This window comes from Opisthocomus hoazin, chromosome 6, assembly GCF_030867145.1.
Source record: "Opisthocomus hoazin isolate bOpiHoa1 chromosome 6, bOpiHoa1.hap1, whole genome shotgun sequence".
NCBI classification, from domain to species: Eukaryota; Metazoa; Chordata; class Aves; order Opisthocomiformes; family Opisthocomidae; genus Opisthocomus; species Opisthocomus hoazin.
The window spans coordinates 34,103,260-34,123,446 of record NC_134419.1 but is presented as its reverse complement, the minus strand read 5'-3'; the positions used below and the strand labels follow the sequence as shown (position 1 = coordinate 34,123,446).

Here is a 20,187-nt window from a genome sequence, read left to right as displayed (position 1 = left end):
ACTGCGCAGGAAACAAATCTAAATTAGAAGAAAGCTGCCTCTGAGGGGATTTGTTACCTGCCAGACCGAGGGAGGATGCCACTGCCAGAGACAGTCCTCACAGCTGGACTGCTCTGGTTTGGTGTGGATATTCAGAGAGGTTGAAACAAACGGCCTACGCTTATTTCTGTGGGACTTAGGCCTGCAAAAGGCTGTTTCTTCCTCAAAGCTAGAATATTTCAGCACAGGGCAGTTAATTGTCCTGTCACAGCAGGATAGGGTCTTGGCTTAAAAAAAAATACGGGATAGAATTTTGGCCACGGATAAAAAAGTCAAAAATGTATACAGGTTTCTTTGTGTACGCATGTGAAGATACGTGCATTGATAGGTGTAAGAGTGACGTGAATCGTAAGGGTAACTGTTGACCTGAACTTGCCAAACTTTCACCCACGCCGTGCGGCTGGGAGTAAGAAATTAAGCGGAGTTGACTCCTTTCTCTTGTGCGTGAAGAAACATCTCATGATGGTGTCCTGTCTCTGGGGTAGGGACAGATGTTTTCGTTCGCGTACCACCACGAGGCAGCCAGCAAAGTGAGCTGTGTGAGCCAGGGGAAAGTCATTTGGAAGAGAAAATGACCGTTTGTTGGATGCTGCTGGTGGCATTGCGTTTGCCCCCAGCGCGTCGTTATGGTCCTGAGGCTGTTCACTGAACAAGAAGAAGGGAGTAGTCTGGAAAGAGCTGAAGCCGCTCTGGGTTTCGCTGGAGACAGCGAGAGCTGCCCAGCCTGAAGGGCATGCTCAGCCTTCTGCAAACACGCTGGCCGCAACAACGCGTAACCAGCTCACACCTTCGCGCCCGGCGTTGCGCGCAGGACGGAGCCGTGGCCCTGCAGCCTCTGCCTCCCGTGTCTGCCCCTGTTTCTGGGGGGAAATAACCTCTGCTGGGCCATGGGCTGCGGGCGAAGGCTGGCCGTGCGGTCCCTGGTGCCGGGGGGGGCGCCCGGTTCACCGCCCGTGGTGCTGGGCCAGCGTTCGCAGAGGAGGCACGGCAAAGAGGACTTGCAGGAGGTGCTGACTCAGCAACACGGAGCTGTTCCTTCTCTTTGGTTAATGAATCCGGGCATAAAAGCAGCATGTGGCGAGCTAACCGTGAGAGAAAAGCCTCGTTAACGTATCGTTCTAGAAAGACAATTAGAAAGGTGTTGTGAAGGGCAAACAGGAGGAATGTATTTTCGTTAATTGTTCAGGAAGATGCTTACAAATTGCAGCAGCTTCCCCCGTTTTTCTGCCGATGATTTGACCTCTGGAGGTCCTGTATTGAAGTGTACTGTTTTCCCAGGCTGTTTCTTTTTGCGTTAGTTTTTTGGGGAGTCATCTGGTCAGGAAACCGAGCGAGTACAGTTTGGTCTGGGTGATAAATTGTGTTCTGTAAACAAAGAACACTGCAGACACGAGCTATATATATATGCTACCCAGACTGCAAACAATTCACAGTGAGGTTATGGATAATTAATAACCAATTATTCGGGTGCTACATGTTTCCGCCTATGCGAGTGTTGCAAGCGCACAGGCAGCAGTGCTGCCTGCTGAGAGTGGATCTGTTCACGCTGGAGGAACTTCCTACCCACAGCAGAAACCAGATGCGCCGCGATGGGGCCCTCCGTTAGAGATTTCATCCTGAAAGGGGTTTAACATGCCCAAATCCTACTAACATCCAAGAGGGCTGTGTTTTGTTTTAATATCATAGAATCATAGAATCATTAAGACCTCTAAGATCATCAAGTCCAACCGTCACCCCAACACCACCATGCCTGCTAAACCATGTCCTGAAGTGCCACATCCACATGGTTTTTGAACCCTTCCAGGGATGGGGACTCCACCACTGCCCTGGGCAGCCTGTTCCAATGCCTGACCACTCTTTCAGAAAAGAAATTTTTCCTAATGTCCAATCTAAACCTCCCCTGAGGCCATTGCTTCTTGTCCTATCACTAATTACCTGGGAGAAGAGACCAACACCCACCTCACTACACCCTCCTGTCAGGCAGCTGTAGAGAGCGATGAGGTCTCCCCTCAGCCTCCTCTTCTCCAGACTAAACAGCCACAGTTCCCTCAGCTGCTCCTCATCAGACTTGTTCTCCAGACCTCTCACTAGCCTCGATGCCCTTCTCTTGATGCGCTCGAGCACCTCAATGTCCTTCTTGTAGCAAGGGGCCCAAAACTGATGGCCCGATCCTGTCAATTGCTGTAACACGTTGTATTTATTTTGTTGCTAAATTGTCGCTGCTCCGCTCATGGGAACGTCTCCGCGGCGGGCGAGTCAATGACATATGGGGAATATCTTCACCGTGCAGCCATGGGCTCTTGGTGCATCCCCCGCTGTCCCGGGGCTGCCTGCGAAACGCTTTTTGGTGTAAAAGCACGAAGGAACCATCATCCCCTACCAAGGAACCTTCATCTCCTACCAAGGAACCATCATCCCCTACCAAGGAACCTTCATCCCCTATCAAGGAACCGTTATCCCCTACCAAGGAACCGTTATCCCCTACCAAGGAACCCTCATACCCTACCAAGGAACCATCATCCCCTACCAAGGAACCTTCATCCCCTACCAAGGAACCATCATCCCCTACCAAGGAACCATCATCCCCTACCAAGGAACCGTCATCTCCTACCAAGGAACCATCATCCCCTACCAAGGAACCTTCATCCCTTATGAAGGAACCATCATCCCCTACCAAGGAACTGTCATCCCCTAGGAAGGAACCTTCATCCCCTACCCAGGAACCATCATCCCCTAGGAAGGAGCCTTCATCCCCTAGGAAGGAGCCTTCATCCCCTAACGGGGGGAGGAGGAGGGCGCGATCTCCAGGCAGGGCGGCAGTCTGGGAGCTTCTCCCTGTCCGCACCGCCCCGTTCGGCCGCAGAGCTCGGCGGGGTTCGTCCCCGCTACCGGTGCCTCCAGCCCCAGCTCCGGGTGGGTGCGGGCTGCGCGGGCGGGACCCGCCCGGGGACGCGGGGCTCCCAGCGGGGTCTCCCGCGGGGAGGGGCCGGGGCCGGGCGGTGGGAGGTCCATGAAGGCCGGGTGTGGGGGCTCCGGGCCGCTCCTCCTCCTCCTCCTCCTCCCCCTCCCCCTCCCCCTCCCCCTCCTCCCCCCCCCCCCCCGCGCGGCGCCGGGCGCTGCAGCGGCCGCCCCGCACAGCCCGCACAGCTCCCCGCGCCCATCATGGCTGCGTGCGGCGGGCCCCGACCCCCCCCTCCCCTCCTCCTCCTCCTCCTCCTCCTCCTCCTCTTCCTCCCGGTGGTGCGCGGCTGCGGGGCCGGCCTCCCCGCCGAGTCCCCGCCGGAGCCGGGCGTGCAGCCGCCGGCCGTGCTGCTGGCCATCAGCGCCCGCAACGCCGCGCACGCCCTGCCCCACGCCCTGGGCTGCGTGGAGCGGCTGCGCTACCCCAAGAGCCGCATCGCCCTCTGGTAGGGGGGGCCGGGGGGCAGTGGGCCCGGGACAGCCTGCGGCCGGAGCCCCGGAGACGCGGGGCTCGGTGCGGGGGGTGCGGGGGGGCGCGGTGCCCGGGGTGGGCTGGAAGCGGGGCTCGGGAACCGCGGCGCGGGGGCGGTCGCGGGGGTCGGGGGGTGAGACCCGGCTAGGCACTGGGTTTGTAGGGGTGAGGAGAGCAGGATCTGCCCCTCTGCGCCCGGCGGAGGTGCGGGAGGACGGGAGTCGCTGGGGAGGACCTGCACCAGATTTGCTGTTGAAACGTGCAAATCACGTAAAATAAGAAATGGTGCTGCAGGGCCTGGTCCGAAGCTCAGGGAGATTCCTCCTAACTTCAGGGAGTCTGACTTTGTGCACCGGGGTGTGGGGAGGACCCTCGGTCACATCAGGGACCCGACAGCCTCGTTAAGCAGACAGTGTTAGACATTTCTGCGTGCGCTTCAGCAACGCGACAGTTGTTTCTCTGCAAGTACTCTACAGGTCTTTGGAGAAAATCAGTGGCTTTTTATTCCCCCTTTTGAATTTAGGGCGTGCAGAGCAGATCGCGGGGTCAGCCCAAACGTGGATTTACAGGCTGGTGTGTGGCGGCGGGTGAATGCCGGACCCAGCTGCGTTGTGGGTCGGTGACTCTGCTGCCGTTGGTATCAGTGGTTGTTCTGCCGGTTTGGATTTCATTGCAGCAGGTGTGTGGACGAGTAGGTGCTATCAGACCCCACGTACGGACTGTGATTCAGCTGAGCTTGGTGTTGGTAGAAAATAGTGGGAGTAGTAAGTGCAGAGCTGGTCGCCGAAGCAGGCTGGACCCTGAAATGCCTCTCACTGTAGCAGTGCAGAGTGAGTTTGGGGTTTCTGTGAAGCCCTGCAGAACGCTGGCTGGCTCTAGAGCTTTTTTAGTGTGTTGCTTACATTATCCTTGCTTGATTTAAGCTCTCGGCAGTGTTGTGCAAAATTATTGTGGGGTTGTTCATGAAATAAGAGTGTAAGATGACTTAAAATATGCTAAGGTTCTTACAAGGGTATCACTCCATTTTTAAGAGGATTGTGCACAGGCACAAGGCATGGGTAAGCTGGAAAATCTGCTGCTGGAAATGTCAAGCTCCATAAAATGAGAATGACTAAAATGCCGTGGCAACTGAAAAGGAAGCTCTGAAGATGCTCTGGGCTGCCACCGAGAGAGAGCAGTACCCGCAGGGCGGCAGCGGTTTCTCGCCGAGGTTGAGTCCTGCTCACTTCAGCTCCCCGATAGCTCTTGGGGTTTTTCCGAGCCAGAGGTGTTCAGGACACGGAGTACCCACTGAGAGGAGGCTCACGGTCCGTGTTTATCAAGTCCCTTGAGAACAAACGAAACAATGCTGTTCATTTTGGGAAGTGCCTTGCGTTTCCGACGTTGTGCCTGGCGGAGTCCTTTCAGCGGATAAATTCCCGGATTTACCCGCGTCCCTGCGCCGCTGCAGTGCTGGGATAGCTTGGTGTGCAGGACACTCAGGGGATGGTTCTCAGAGAGCTGCATTCCTTCATTGCTCCTTACGTGCTTCTTCAGAATTTTCTTGAGTAATTCAGCATTTTAAAATGCCCAAATGTAGGTCTCGAGAATGAAAATTAAAAACATACATCATCTGTTCAACTACCATATGCTCTCTGTATTGCTTGAGGGCTTGAATTCAACAGTGGATTCCTCAGACAGATTTTTAGGGTGGAAGTTTTATGAGTGACAGTAAAATTAGGCGAAGAGACAATGCAGAAGTTTGAAGCAGACTCTGAATTTTCTTTTCATAGCCTGTATCAATTAATCTCAGTCTTTGTTAGCCTGGTACTGAACGAAAGACGCACTCTGGACAGTCTCAGACTCTCTCTTTCCCTGCAGTCTGAATTCTGACTGCTTCAGTTGCTCTGGTTGCGGGTGACCCTGCTTCGGCAGCGGGGTTGGACCAGATGGTCTCCAGAGGTCCCCTCCAGCCCCTGCTAGTCCATGAGTCTGTGATGGCGAGCAGCCTCGGACGGGCTTGCTGGCTACTAACGACTCGAGCAGCCGTTTGGTCTGAGGCCAGCTGGCACATTGTGACCTGTGTCCTCTCAGTGAAAGGCTTCCTTCCTTTTGTTCTTCCCCCTCTGAGAGCTGGGGAGCTGCATCCCAACTGCCTCCCGGGGATGGTCCCTGGCCTCTCTCAACCCCAGCCATCCTTGTCTCGAGGAGTGCCAGCGGGCACAGGGCAGATCATCCCAAGGTCATAGTGATGACCTAACGGTGGGGATCTCTGTGGAACAGTGCTCGGGTCTTTGTCCTGAGCCTGCTTAGGTTGCCGACGTGGACTTGGCTGTTGTCAGCCTGTCTGTGAGCCCTTGGTGCTGGCCACCAGGGTGGAGACAGCCACGACTCCCCAGCTTAGCAGCTGAACCCGGCTTGCCTCTCTGCTCTGCGGGCTGGTGCTTGTGCAGCTGCCCAAGGGCAGTGCTGGAGGTGATGGTTGTCCCTTCCTCTGGAGGAGGAAGGGGTCACAGCCCTCCGCTCGGGTGCTTGGGCAAAGCCTAGCCACCGTTTGGCTCAAAAATACGTAACGGTGCAAGAAACACAGAGCCCAGCAACAGCAGAGAGCCTTAAAACACGGCTGTTGGATCGACGTCAGTCGGTTTTTCAGCTAGGGAGTGTTCTTCCAGTACGCTCCTCGGGTGGCTGTGCTTGGCATGTTTGCAGGGCTGGGCCGAGCTTTTCTCAGGGCTTTTTCTCGGTTTCGAGGCAAACGCAGCCTGGCTGGGTTGGGGAACTCGGGCACGTGGGCTAGGCTTAGGGCATTGTTTGTATGGGAGCTGGAGAGCTGCAAGGGGAGGGGAGAGCGTTCTCCTTCATCTTGGACGAAAGTGACCCAGAAGTTAGATAGTCAGCTTGCCCCAACCCTCTTTTTGGGTGGTTTGGGTGGTTTTGAGCATTAGCAGTGCTGGCTCTGTTTGTGTGAGATCCATTCAGTTGTAGGGGAGCAGCGTGTGTTCGTCAGATGGGTTCATCCTGGCTGTAGTGGGCAGAGAAGGAGCGGGTGTACTCAGCCATTTATTGCACTGCCTTACGCTTTCCGTGGCCTCGGATTAAGTAGCTTTCTTAAGCAAAGTTGTCTGTAATTTCATCTTTAAATACCTGCTAGTTCATGGCTGTGGGCTATGTGCTCCCTCCTCTTTACTGACCTGGAGGTGGAGGGCCTGCAGAAATGAGTTGGTGCTTGGAAGCAATAATTAGGTTCTGTGCCTGCTCTGCAGATCAGAGTGTGCTTGTGTTTCAGAAATGATAACATGAGCCGTAGGCGAGATTGGTGGGCAGCTGGAATAAATCCCCGGGGAGAGATCAGGGGATACACTGTTAACACTGGCTTCAGCCAGTGAATGGTTGCGGCTTAAAAGAACTAGTTGTAGCTGAAAATAGAAGTTGATGAGATCAGTATAATAATTACAACTTTCATAATTATATATTGTTAGTCTGCAACCAGCTGATGATACTCTATCTGTGCATCTTCTTCAACAGTTTACTTTTAAATGTGAAAATTTTTGCGGAGAAGACAATTTCCAGCAAGATGCAGAGATCATTTGGAGCCTTAACGAGTGTTGTTACTCACTGGGAGGTGCTGGCTTTCCCAACGCGCTGGGTTTTCTGGCCGTGTTTCCATTTGTGCAGCGAGGTCGCTTTAATCTTCGTGGGCAGTATTAATCACTCAGGCATGCTGCAGTTCCAGTCTGCTGGCTCTGTCTCTGTTGCTCCTGTCCGCTGTGGTTCCTATCTGTTTAGAATTTGCTTACCTGAGCTGTGACTTCCACGTGACTATGGTAAAGCTGAAGTTTTGGAAATAGAATTGCCTTTTAGTTTTGTAGTTTAAACTTGTGGGATTTGGTTTCCCATTCATATTTGTAGACGCTTCTGATGTATTTGTTGCACAGCTTTAATATAGTCGTAGATGAAGTGGGGCTGAGTGAGACCGGACCTGCCCAGCCTTGGCGTTGTGCTTAAGGTGGTGTTCCTGCCGTGCGAGATGGTGCATGGAGTCTTGCTTCCAAAGAGCTTGCGTGCAGATGACTACATCAGAAGAAAGGATGGGAGTAAAATACTTCCATTTTTCTACCTGGGGAAGAAAGGTGAAGTAACCTACACAAGATTCTTGGATTTATTAAGACCAGAGGTAGTATTCGCCACTGGCATTTCTTGATTCTTCTTTCTTACTGAGGTCACTTTTACACTAGCATGCAGCAAATTGACGTCAGAAGTGGAAAACCAGGGAAAGCTAAAGAAATGGTCCCATCCCAATATCCACGATAACGTTTTTTTTATCCTTTGGGTTTGTCTCCCTCATCTAAATCGTGGCAAACTGAAGCAAATGACGTCATGAAATTGTGGAGTGGAAACGTTGGAAGGGAAGCAGAAAATGGCTGCTGTGCCTCGCTGAGGTCTGCGTGGCGAGGCTGTAGCTGCTCCTCGGCTAGAAGCTGTGCAGTTCTGCGGGGACACGGGAAGCGTCAGCGGTGCGACGGCAGGCATTTGCCGGGCAGCAAGGAGTCCTTTATTTTTCCTTCTGTGCTCACAGATTGCCGGGTTCTGATGCCTTTTTGATGTCGTTAAAGGGCATCTTGCCCCATACTTTATACCAGGGCCTGCTAGACCTGAGTGCAAACGTTGGGATCTTGCATCAAATGAATAAAGAGCCCTCCAGAGGTGAGGGGGTTTTACCGTAAAAATGACGCCTTGAAACGTGTAAGAATTCTGTAAGACTGGTGAATACAATACATGGCGCGTGTTTGATTTTTCGGTTGGCTTTTTTTCTTGCTCTGAATCCTGCATGCTGGGCACCTCTGCAAACGCAGCCGTTTGTTCTGAGACAGGTGTACCCCGTTGCTGCCCGTTGTACCCCGTTGCTGCCCGTTTGCCTGTCTCCTGTGGTGATCTGCCCGGTGCCCCGTAGCGAGGGTGTTGTCTTTAGAGGCAGGGTACCCATAAAATAATACATTGTCCCAAAGGAAATGTGGGATGGTGACTGATATCCGAGGTTGATGTTTATTGTAAGCCTTTGGGTGTTTTCACAGGTCAGGGAGAATTAGTTCTCAAGGGTTTTTTTTTTAGTGTATAGAAAGTAGAGACCTCAAGGGGCTCCAGGTGGGAAGCAGCTGAGGGAGTGTGGCAAAGGGCCAGCTGCAGCCAATGTTGGCTGTTAAGTGCTGGGGTTAATTTGTCCCTTAACCCCGACCAAACAAAAAGGCAGTTTCACTTGTAGGTTGCTGGCATACAGGTGATTTCAGCTTCTTAACGTCTGGCGAATCTGGAAGCAGGGATTGGTTAGGTCCAATCCAGGTGAAGTCTGTCCAGTTCCTGCTCCCATGCCACAAGGAGAAAACCCTTTTCCCTTCTGGAGCACTCCTCCAAGCGGTGTGTCCCAAGGTGGGTGCGTGGATGTCCTGGAATGGCTGCGGCTGGAAGGCACCTCTGCAGACTGGTCCCAGCCCCTGCTCAAAGTGGGCTCAGCTGGAGCAGGCTGCGCACACCTGTGTCAATGCAAGTTGGGAAGATCTCCAGGGATGGAGACTGTCTGAGCAGCCTCTTCCATGGAGGTAGTACCTGCCAAGGAGGGTCTTGGAGACTCGTGTCGGCTGATGGTGAGTCTAGCAGGGCGGCAGACTTTTGGGGTAAAGACAAAACTTGTGTGAAGACTGTAGTTCCCTTAGCTTTTCCTCCTTTCTCTTTTGCATGTTCTTTCTGCTAAATTGAGCCTGTCTTCTTTCCAGAGAGAGGGGGTGGCAGGGCAGCTAGCCCCGTTGCCTGTCGGGGTGTACGCGGAGCCACAGATTGCAGGGCAGTTCACATCTTTTAGGTAAAGCATCACAACACCCGGAAGTCTTTATCCGAGTCCCCTGGGACTGAAAGTCTGCACGTACTGGGTCGGGATTCTCTAAAAATAGGTACGTGGTACACATGGTGTGCAGACCATTGGGAGCTGCCCATCGCTGGTGTTCCTTGCTCCTGGGGGACTCCCAGAAGGACCATGTGGGCTGCAGGGTAGAGAGGGGACCGTGGCGGTGCAGGGTACTGTCTGTCCGAACCTGGAATTTCCTTCCTGTGGGATGATGTCTCAGAATTAATATTATTTCAATATATTTATGTGCATCTCATTTCCTTTACTTTAGTGAAGCATGGTGTACGTTGATGATGCTCATTGCCAAGGGTGGATTACAGCTAAATTGGGCCCACATGCATCAAAATTTCAGGCTTAAGAAAGATAGGAATAAAAAAAATCTGTTAGTGTTCTTTACAAGGTGGATTTTTGGCCATCTTCTGCCAAAATGCCCAGCTTCTTCAGGCAGGCACGTGGCACTGCTTAGGTTCATCAGTAAAGAAAAAAGGACTAATCTTTTTTTTAGATGGAACTGAACAATTTGTTTCATTTGGTACCTGAATCCAGTTTTTAAACAGAGAATTGACTGGTTTCGGTTATGTGTGTGTGCGTGTGGATGCAGATCTATCCATCTATTTATCTGTTCCTCTGTCTGTCTATGTCTGGTATCCTTGGACCAGAGTGCTTTTGGTACTGCAGAATGACTCCAGTTTTCTTCCTGGCAGGTTAACAGGGAACCTAATAAAGAAGTGGTGATTTTAAACTTTTGCCAGCTGACTGTGGAGCTGATGCTTTCAAATGGAGCTTAGTCATCAAAGTTTTCTGAGAGCCGCTTTGGTTGTGGTAGTGTTTTGTCATGTAACATGTTGAGCCTCTGCTTGACGGCTGTGTCACTGCTAAATAAGTAGCTTCGTTTTGTACCAGAGACTGAAGAAGGAGTTTTGCTGCGGGGGACTGGAATTATGTTCCTGCCATGTTTCTCTGGGAGAGGTGGTCGCTGATTGGAGATAGCGCTAAGACGTGCTTGCTTATTCAAGAGTGGAGGCTGGCATTTCTACTGCTTTCATTCTGACCAATTATTTACATAGTCAGTATTTCTGCCCCACTTACTAATATGTAACTATACCATCAGGTAAAACAGGAAAACTGGCCCTTGGGTTCATGAGGATCTACATTCACATGGAAGCAGAAGATAGTGCGAGTCCATGTAAACTGCCGTGCCGCAGCAGGGCTCGTATGAGCTCTGTCATGTTTGGAAGGCTGCAGCTCCAATAGGGATTGATTTTTTTTTTTTTTTTTTTAATTTTTTTTAAAATAATTTTTGGGAGGATTTGTTTTCCTGTAGGAGAAAAAATGTGATTTTTATTTATGCTTCCCCCACCCCCCCCGACAGGGTACAGGTTCCTCTTGATTCTCCAAGGATTGTTTGCTTGCTTCTGCTCCTTGATCACTCTGCAGAGGAGAGGTTACACGTGGCTGCAGTCTGGTTTGAATTTGGCCCCGTGGCAACACCGAGGTTGCACTAACCATGAAGTGTGGGTTTGTCCTGAAGCAGATAGCAGGCGGTCATCTGTTCAGCTGGCAGAGCAGACTCTTGTTTTGCTACTTGCTCAGCACCTGCTCTTAAAATGGATATTGCATTGTACCTTTGGGAGTAGAAAAGGAATTTAAGGCCGTAGTTTGAGTTATTTGCTCAGTATTTTCAATCGTTCTTGTCCTTAAAAGCTATTTAGGAAAACTGGAGGGGAAGGCTGTTTTCCGGCATTCGTGCTTTGAGCTGCTAATTGTGGCGTGGAAGTTAAACGTTGAACTGCCAAATGCAAATGCTTCCCCCCCCCCCCGTTTATTGGTGTGAATCCATGAATTATTCCCCACCAGACTTCAGCCAAGTGAACTTAAGCGAGTTCCCCTCGTCAGACTGATGTACATGCTGTGTTGTCAGGTCGTCAAAAGCCATCTTGTGGCAAGTCCTACAAAGAGGTGAACTGGGAAGTGGGAGCTTTAGCCAGCCAGGAAAAGTTATGGGAAATTTTTCACAGAATGTTAGGAGTTGGCAGGGACCTCTGTGGGTCACCCAGCCCAACCCCCTGCCAAAGCAGGGTCACCCAGAGCAGGCTGCACAGCACCACGTCCAGGCGGGTCTTGAATATCTCCAGAGAAGGAGACTCCACAGCCTCCCTGGGCAGCCTGGGCCAGGGCTCCGTCACCCTCAGAGGGAAGAAGTTCTTCCTCATGTTCAGGTGGAACTTTTCCTGCTCCTATAGTTCATGTCTGGGAGGCAAAGATGAACGTGGCCCATGAAGTTTTGCAGCAAGACTCCTCTCTCATCATCAGCACATACCAGTTTAGGTGAGGATGCAGGGATGTTGTGTCATCTTTGCATCAGAAAAATAAACCAGTGTGTTTAAGTGAGATTAAAAATGCGTTGGCGAGGAGCCCCTGTGGCTGAGTGTTTGCTGCTGAGAGGAGAAGAGGTGCTTGGCATAGACCCTGGCTGCTCCATCAGCTGCTTTCCCCGGAGCATGCTGGAGCGTGGTCTCTGGCTGCTCCATCTTGCTGCCTGGCAGCGGGGAGGTGGCTTGCTGGAGTGGCTGTGTCACTCAGCTGCAGCTCTGTGGGAGAAGATAAATAAGCCCTGCGACAGCAACACAGCCCATGGAGCGGAGGCGATGGAGGGCAGGCCGGTGGTCTGATTTTGGAACGTCCCGGGGAGCCTGTTAGCAGGGCTGTCTCAGCTGGGAAATCCCAGGATCTGGGGATTTAGCTGCAGATCTGCTGCTCAGTGGAGTTTCGATGCTGGGGTGCATATTAATGCCATCAGCTCCCCTCAAGGTTTATTGAGGGATGTGTTTTTGCTCTTGAAGATTCCTCTTAAATGAATAGTGTCCGTTTGTAGTCTAACCAGAACTTGTAGTTGACCGCATAACCCATAAAGACAGTGACAGAAAGATTTAAAGCTAAGTGCAGCGCACACCAGCTGCGCGTACAAGTCACTACGCTGGAGTAGCAAGAATCCCAGCAAAAAAGACATATTGAAAGATGAGGAGTCAGAGTGAGAGCTGCATAACCAGGGCAAAGGCGCTTTTTTTTTTTCTTTAATTTTGGAAAACAACAGAAGCCATGCTATTTCATGTTTCTGCAAACTGAGGGGTTAAAAAGAGTTCTGGCGTCCCCAGGAACTGGTGGTTTTATTTTTCCTAAACGGGAATAAGGGGGATTGAAGTGCCTGGTTTATCACTGGATTCAGCAAGGCTTAGTTTAGCATTGCTGTATCAATGAGGCAGTATCACGTCAGCGTTGGCCTTGCCAAGAGGTTTGCTCTTCTTCGGGTGCACTGGGTGGGAGGAGGAGAGCCAGCTGCTGGGGAGGGGGAACAGGAGGAGAACAGGGTCTTCACAGAGGATTTTGTCTAGAAATCCCTTGTCCGGGCGGGGGTGAGGAGCTTGTGCTCTCTGCTCCTGCGAGGAGGACATTGCAGAATGTGTCATTTCAAGGGTGTTGGATTCCGTAAGGCCTGCGGGCTTGGAAAGGAGTCCGCTCAGCAGGAGGGCAACACCTCATAGTCCCCTTTAATGTAGGGCTGATCTGTTATTTCTAATTACGGCTAGGAAATTTAGGGGCTCAGGCACTCGGGTCACTGCTGGACTCTGCTGCTCCTGCAGAATGAAGAGGTTTTGTTGTCCCGGGGGGGACACCAAGGCCTTACGCCCTTTTTTTATGGTCTGGAGAGGTTCTCTGTGTCTAGAATACTGACGTTACAAACTCCAACGCAGTCCTAGTTGGAGGGTCCCGTCTTGCTGGTGGATTCTGTCAGCAATAGCCTTTCTACTTATTTTAGTTCTGCTGCTGTCAGCGCAGCATGTTTTTTTGCATGGGTCTGCTAGTCATAGCTGAGGGTAGCGTTCGAGGCGGCTGCAGATCCCGTGAAACCCAGCAGCAGGAGAAGGAGAGCGGGTTGGTGTGGGTGGGCAGCCGTGTACTCTGTCCTGGTCTATAGCAGGGGTCTCTGCGTGCTGCAGCTGGAACAGCCTGCAGGTTAGCTTTCAGGTTTGGAAATCTAAATATTGCCAGTCTTATGCCATTAGATTTACCTGACTCGGTCGCATAAATCAGTTTGTGGATGCTGCCGGTGTCTGCTCCAAATGATGCATGCTGCTTCGGTAGGAAGTTCTGGGTGGTGTCCATTTAATTGTCTCTGGGATGGCTGGCTCCAGGGTCCTGGAGGAGCCTACCCAGACTCTCCTAAAGAGGTTAGCAGAGAATAATAATTGCTTTTGGGTCACTTGCCTCTTGAGATATTTTTTTCCTCTGGCTCTGGCTGTCAAAGACTTTGGTTATACTCACTTTTCAAAACAGTAATCCGAAATAAGTTTGGTGTGTGTGTGACTGGAATATGAAAATGTCACCACTGCTAAATAGCTTTGCTGAATTTATGATTTTTTTTTTTCTTGAAGCAGGATTTAAATGCGAATTATCATTGTTAAGTCATGGAGTGGGCTTGTGGTACACGTTTTATCCCTCCTAGCACACGCTCACTTGCCGCCCCCCCCCCCCCCCCCTTATTTCTCACACAAACAAGGTGGTTGTTGCTTCCACAAGAAGTCTTGTCCACGAGTTGTTATTTCAGACTAGTGAGCTCATAGCTGTCTGCTGGCAGAACGCTGCTCTGACTTCATACAAGCTAAGGCTGCTGCCAGGATTTTTTGCCTGACACCTGAGACTTGAAGGCAGCTCTGTCTTACAGAGCAAGGATCAGGCTGTTGTCGGGGCTGTTTCCAGCACCTTTGACTGCAAACTTTGCATCTGCCTTCTTGGACCAGCCTGTCTTCATATGTGTGATGTAAACTTAAGGAGGGAGGAATGCGTGTTCAGAGCTAGACTGGAGCGAAGGGAAGAGGTAATTTATTTTCTACGCTCAACAAATGGCAGAGCCAGTGCAGTGATGGTGGTTGATCCCGTTGCCTCCTCCGGTCGCCGTCCGGGTTTGCTGTGTTGTCCGCTGCAAGGTGCGTGCCACATGTACTGTCATTCGGTGCTGCGCTTGGGTCACAGGCTGTGTCCCTGTTAGAATGAAGGTTGCCCCACCGCTGTGGAGTAGATGGATCTCAATCACAAATGATGGTAAGCATCAATTCGGTGTATCACAGAGGAGGCTTGCTGAGGAGAAGCATGGTTCAAGTCTCTCTCAGTTAGTTTTCCCTCTCGGCAGAGTGAGATGGCTGAGGGAAAGCAACTGCCTATTGCATCTCGCAGCAGTAATCGCCCGCCTGCCAAATCTGGTCAGCTCCTGCTGCTGCTGCCCAACGTGTCTGGTGCACTCCATCCACTGGCAATGGCTGTATCTAGGTGCTGAAGCCTGCCCATTGGAGATGGCATAGTTGGGGACCACGTTGTGCAAAATAAAGGCAAATATGTATTTTATGGGACTTCCAATCACCCAGTCAATTTACTGCTGTCAGTTGGCTACTGAGATTAAGTGCGTGCCCATTGCCTTGCTTTGTTTACATCCAGGCAATGAACGGGAAAAAATCAGCTAATCAGCTGTCCTCAAACTGGGTGTTGGTGGTCAGGATTGAACCTGAAGTTCAAATAAATTGTGCATTTGCATTCTTCTCTGTGCGCAGTTGCCGCATTGCCGATGCTTGCACCTCCCTGTGACCCTTGCTGGAAACCCATGTGAGGAGGACCAGCAGAAGTGAGAACTGCAGTAGGGTTGTGTAGCGTGACGGAAGCAATCCCATACTCTCAATGTCACTTCGTTTCCCTGATCCCTTGGTTGGGGGTGAGGAATCCACAGTGTGGCTTATAGAAAGCTGCAAAGCTTTTGGCTTACAAGGTTCGAGAAATGTTGAGAACTCACTGTTTTCTGTCCTCCTCTCTCTTTAAAGTTAAGGCAGCCAGCAGCACAGCACTGGTTTTCCATCAGTTTGAGTCCAAAGCCAGTCTTTCCCAAGAGAAAATGTGCTGTGACTCTGGCATCCGTCGCACGTCACGTGTGTTCACCGAACAGCAGCCGTGTGTCCCGCACACGTGTGCCCGTGCCTCCCTCCAGAGAAGCTGTGCGGATTCCTGTGTCTGAGCAAAATGTGAGGTTGCAAATGAAGGGGATTCAGACTCAGAAAGTTTAGCTAGGCCAGAGGATTTGGAATTTAAAAGAAGAAATGGTTTGCTTGCACCTAGCTCTGGTAGGTGCTGAGGTTGTTGGTTGTGTAGTGTCACTTCGGAGGACCGTGTTATTCTCTGCTGTTGTCTGTATGAGATGACAGAAAACCTTTTTGGTTTTTTTTTTATTTGCCACCTGAGTGCGGATTTAGGCAACAAAAAAAGAGGTTTAGCTGCCTGGCTTGACAGCTTTCTTGGAAGCACATGCTTCAATGTACGAAAAGATGAAAGATGGTTAATACAGCAGTGGGGAATCCCAGCCCTCTGCTGGCACCCCTGCTGCCTGCGAGCCTGGCGCGGGGCAGGGCCCCCATGGTCAGCGAAGGGAGCAGGCTGAGCTGGGAACTTGGTGGGTTTGGCCCCGGTTTTGGGGTGCTGCAACAGCAGTAGGTGATGTTGAGCACTGAGGGGCCGGAGTCCGGGCCTCAGCTCCTGCCTAGAGTTCATCCACTTGCTTCTTACAAGCACGTGCAAAGTGTTTCTAATCCTGGAGATGGTTTTAGTGATTTGTTTTGGGTTTTTTTTTTTTCTTTTTATCCAGTGTGGCTGCTTCACTGCTTTAAAAAATAAATCTAGAACCACATCTCCAAAAATTCAGGGTGTGTTTTTTTTTTTTTTTTTCTTTTCAGTGGTAAAGGCAAAATACTTGGACAGGAAGAGAAGCTTTGCCTTTGAGCTTTTGAGAGCTTCTTAAAAGCAACACGGAGGAAAAGTTGTTCTTGAGATTGCCATGGCCACAAATTTACCACTAGTCTGACAAATACTCTGTGAATGTGTGAAGTAAACTGCTGTACGAAAGCTGAATATTTGTAATTTATTTCACTATATATTTTGGAAGGAGTGTAGGCTGTTACCACTCCCAGCCCTGACCCCCTCATTTTTTTGTGACTTGTGAAAACCCATTAATCTCTCTGCTTTTGTTCCCCTGTCTGCACAATGAAGCTGTGGTGTTGCCTCAGCGCGGTGGTCGGGGAGGTTGGGACCTTTGCGGTGGGTTTCGGGGGCCTCAGGTGTCACCTTTGTGGCTGTTTCACATCCGTAATGTGAAGGACAAAATTACAGCTGACATCCAGGAAACCCCTCGACTTCATCTGTGAAGGCTGGATATTTTTTTTCCTGCTTGGCTGCAGTGGTTGTTTTTCTGATTTCTTAATTACGTAGAAAACTTTCTCAGCAATTTGCCAGCAAATATGACATAATCCATTTATTTTGAAGCACTGTAACATTCCGTGCAAGGCGGAGAACCTCCGTTTTCCAGTAGAACTGGCTACTTGGGAAAGGTTAGGCCCAAGCTGTGCAGTCTCCAGTTCCATGCTGGCTTCAACAGAGCCTAGCTCGAAAATAGCTTACTGATGACCGTAAAGTTTAGCTTCGTGTTGGTGAAAGCAAAATTGGGCAGTAAGGGCTCTGTGCCAAGTGAAGCCTGTGCCAGTAAGAGGATAATGATCTTAAAGGGTCTTTTCCAACCTAAATGATTCTAAGACGGTAATGAAATCCACTATGTTTGTTTGCTGCGAATTTGCAGTAGATCGGGAGAAATGTGGTTAACTTCATCATGTAGGTTTACAGAAATTCTGCCTTGGTTGGGCTATTGAACTGTTTGGGGGGATGTTTATTCTGGGAGGAAAGGGCTGGTTTGACCTCCAGCACGAACGCTTCGGTTTGATACTGTGGGTGAGCTAAGAAGGTGCCTCAGCACATGGTGACGTTTGATGCTTCTGGTGGGTGGGGTAGGTAAGCAAGTCCTGCGTCGGCGGTGACGCAGCTTGCCCGTGGGGCAGCATCGGAAGCTTTCGTCCTCGCTATGCAGCTGTGCTGTCTCCAGCATTCACCTGGAGCTGAGGGCTCTTAGGCCAGATGTTCTCCTGGTTTCTACCAGCGTGTTCCTGTTTGTGCCTGTGGTGCATGGGCTGGCTTGGGGCGCCCAGCAGTGCGGGGAGCTGTGTGTGGAGGCAGGCTGGCGGTCTGCTGGGCACAGCCTGCTCAGGAAGAGATCAATCCTTTTCCATGCCTCACCTTGTGCTGTGCTCTGAACAAAGCCTTTAATTGACACGTCTTCTGGCTGTAAAAGCGAGGATAACTTTTCACAGAATCACAGAAAGGTCTGGGTTGGACCTCTGTGGGTCACCCAGCCCAACCCCCTGCCAAAGCAGGGTCACCCAGAGCAGGCTGCACAGCACCGCGTCCAGGTGGGGTTGGAATATCTCCAGAGAAGGAGACTCCTCAACCTCCCTGGGCAGCCTGGGCCAGTGCTCCGTCACCCTCAGAGGGAAGAAGTTCTTCCTCGTGTTCAGACGGAACTTCCTCTGCTTCAGTTTGTGCCCGTTGCCCCTTGTCCTGTCGCTGGGCACCACTGGAAAGAGTCTGGCCCTGTCCTCCTGACACCCACCCTGCAGATATTTAGAAGCATTTCTAAGGTCCCCTCGCAGCCTTCTCTTCTCCAGGCTGAACAAGCCCAGCTCCCTCAGCCTCTCCTCATACGAGAGATGCTCTAGTTCCTTCGCCTGCAGACTCGAGACTGGTCCTTCTCAAAGGCTGTTCTTCCAGAAACACTGGAGTTGGTTGCCCCTCAGGACATGGCTAAGGCTTGGGGCTTTGTGGTCTGGGGAAGAGGAGATGCTCTGGCAGCAGGAGAAAGGCCATCTTGCTTACTGGTTTGCCTGTGACGCTCCATGGTGGGGATGCTATGCAGGTGAGCTTTCCAGGCCAGCGCCTGGATCCCTGGTGAAGTACAGGACAAAAACCATGGCAGCTCTCCTTGCAAGGGATTTGGTACAGGTCCCTGTTGACTTTTATTTGCTGCACCTCCTGGCCTTATTTTAAAAGCAGATTATCTGTTAACGCTTCCCATCCCTAAGGATGCTCACTTGCTGGTACAGGGGCTGTAGAAGCAGCGGCCAAGAAATTTACTTCTGTTTCTACTCCTCTGTTGTCTGTACTAAATGTTTTAGGCAGCTGGGGCTTTATCGTCCTTACGCTTGCCTGGTTTGTCTGTAGGCACCCAGTAACTCGCAGCTCTCCCAGGAAAGCAGGAGTGTTTATTTTGTGCCTGTGCCAGCCTTCATCCCGTTATCTTGCTCCGTAAGAATAAACTCATGTTATTGCCTGTGTCAGAAGTTACCGGAGTTTGTAGGTGCACAGATGGGTGCTTGTGCCGCCCGGTGAGCCTGCGCTGGGGATGGTGTGGTGGAGTTCTAACTGGGGGCGAAGGTTCTGGTGAGGCCATTGGTACTGATCCTGCCAGCACGAGTGAAAGGGGAATGGTATTCTGTCGGCTGAGCATAAACCCAGCGCTTTTTTCCTGTGGGAATGCAGATGCCTGCATGGCTGATTTTGACTTAGGTATGCTAGGCTTTTTTTTTTGAAGTTACCTTTCACAAACACACTGGAAAAAATTCACAGATGTCTGCTGATCACAGTTTGAAAACCGCTGTTCTCGAGCCATCCTGAAGTTGAGTTCTTTGGAAAAAGTCTTGCTAAGTTTTGTCTGCTTCTGTTCGTGGAAGCCTGATGCCTGGTGCAACAGACCCACATACCCAGGACTGATCTGCTCGAGGAGTAGGGAAGGAGTTACCCTTCCTGGCTGGGTCTGGGTTGATCTCTGTGCTCTGTGGCATCCACTCCTGGTGGTAGTGTTGCAGATCATCAGAGTGGAAAGAGATTCACATGCAGAGGCAACGAGGGAAAAATTAAACTGTTGTAAGTGCTTTTGCCTGTGCAAGTCGAGCCTGGAGCTCTGTCTCGGGGTCTAAACTTTTAAATTTGGCAGGGCTCTCTGCGAGAGCAAGGCAAAGAGCGAGCTGTGTGTTGGACAGCAAGACTCTCTGCGCTTCGACAGCGGCGCGGGGATTTCTGCGTGCGTCCCTAACGGTCTGTTCGTCTGGTACATGCTCCTGCCGCAGCCCTCTCCGTGCCCAGACAGCGAGTCCTTTCACGAAGAAGTGCAGAGTCATATTTCTGAGTGCACGTTGGCCAGGGGATTTATTTGTAGTGCAGGCTTGGCCAAGCTGATGTCTCAACGGCTACACTGCGAGTGAGCCGCGCAGAGCTGGGAAAGGGAAGGCGTGAGCAAATACCCGCGTGTACATTGCCAGCAGACGCAGGAGCTGAGGGCTGGCCCTCGTCTGCTGGAGGGCACGTTGTGCAGAGGGCCAGGAGCTCTTCATCCGGATGCTGAGCATCCTCTGCTTTATCACGGTGTCTTTCACAGACACTTCCACAGGATGCTGCAACAGCAATATCGTACTTTGCTCAGGGCTCATCGGCCTGCATGCCCCCGGGGTGTTAAGAAGAATCCCAGCCCTCTGGAAGCCGATGGGCTGCTTCTCATGGCTGCTGGCGTTGCCACCGGGCGACTCTTTGGCCAGGCTGCTGTGCTTGGGCAGCCCCAAAATCAGGATGGTCGCTGAGCCCGGGCTGTCTTCCTGCCTGTGAATCCCCTTTTCCAAGCCTTCGTGGGCAAAGACAGATTGTTGCTTCTGGTGGACTGGACGTGCACCCATGGGGCTTTCTCTGACTCTGTGCGGGTGTTGATGAAGGAGCCTTCTCCAGAGGTGGGTTGCCGAAAAGCACGAGATCCTCTGGTAAGCTGTGCAGGTTCAGTACAGAGCATTGTAACGCAGCCGCTGTCCGAAAGCCTGCAGAGGTGGAATTTTGCAAGCTGTTGCTCCGTGACTGCGTACCTGAATCCTCAAAGCCT

At 51.4% G+C, this 20,187-nt stretch overlaps 1 protein-coding gene across 4 annotated transcripts in view; it reads left to right on the top strand.

Moving 5' to 3' along the window:
• The first annotated feature begins 2,888 nt into the window (after positions 1-2,888).
• LOC142361597 (procollagen galactosyltransferase 2) overlaps positions 2,889-20,187 on the top strand; it is a 57,560-nt gene continuing 40,261 nt past the window's right edge. For 3 of the 4 annotated variants that reach the window (XR_012764224.1, XR_012764225.1, XM_075422696.1), the window contains exon 1: positions 3,173-3,446. Coding sequence is in view for 1 of the 4 variants with exons in the window: in XM_075422696.1 (XP_075278811.1) it covers positions 3,202-3,446 (245 nt within the window). In the remaining 3 variants the exon portion in view is untranslated. Of the gene's footprint in view, positions 2,953-3,172; positions 3,447-20,187 lie in introns of those variants that run through there. The other variant, XM_075422697.1, reaches the window with a different exon arrangement.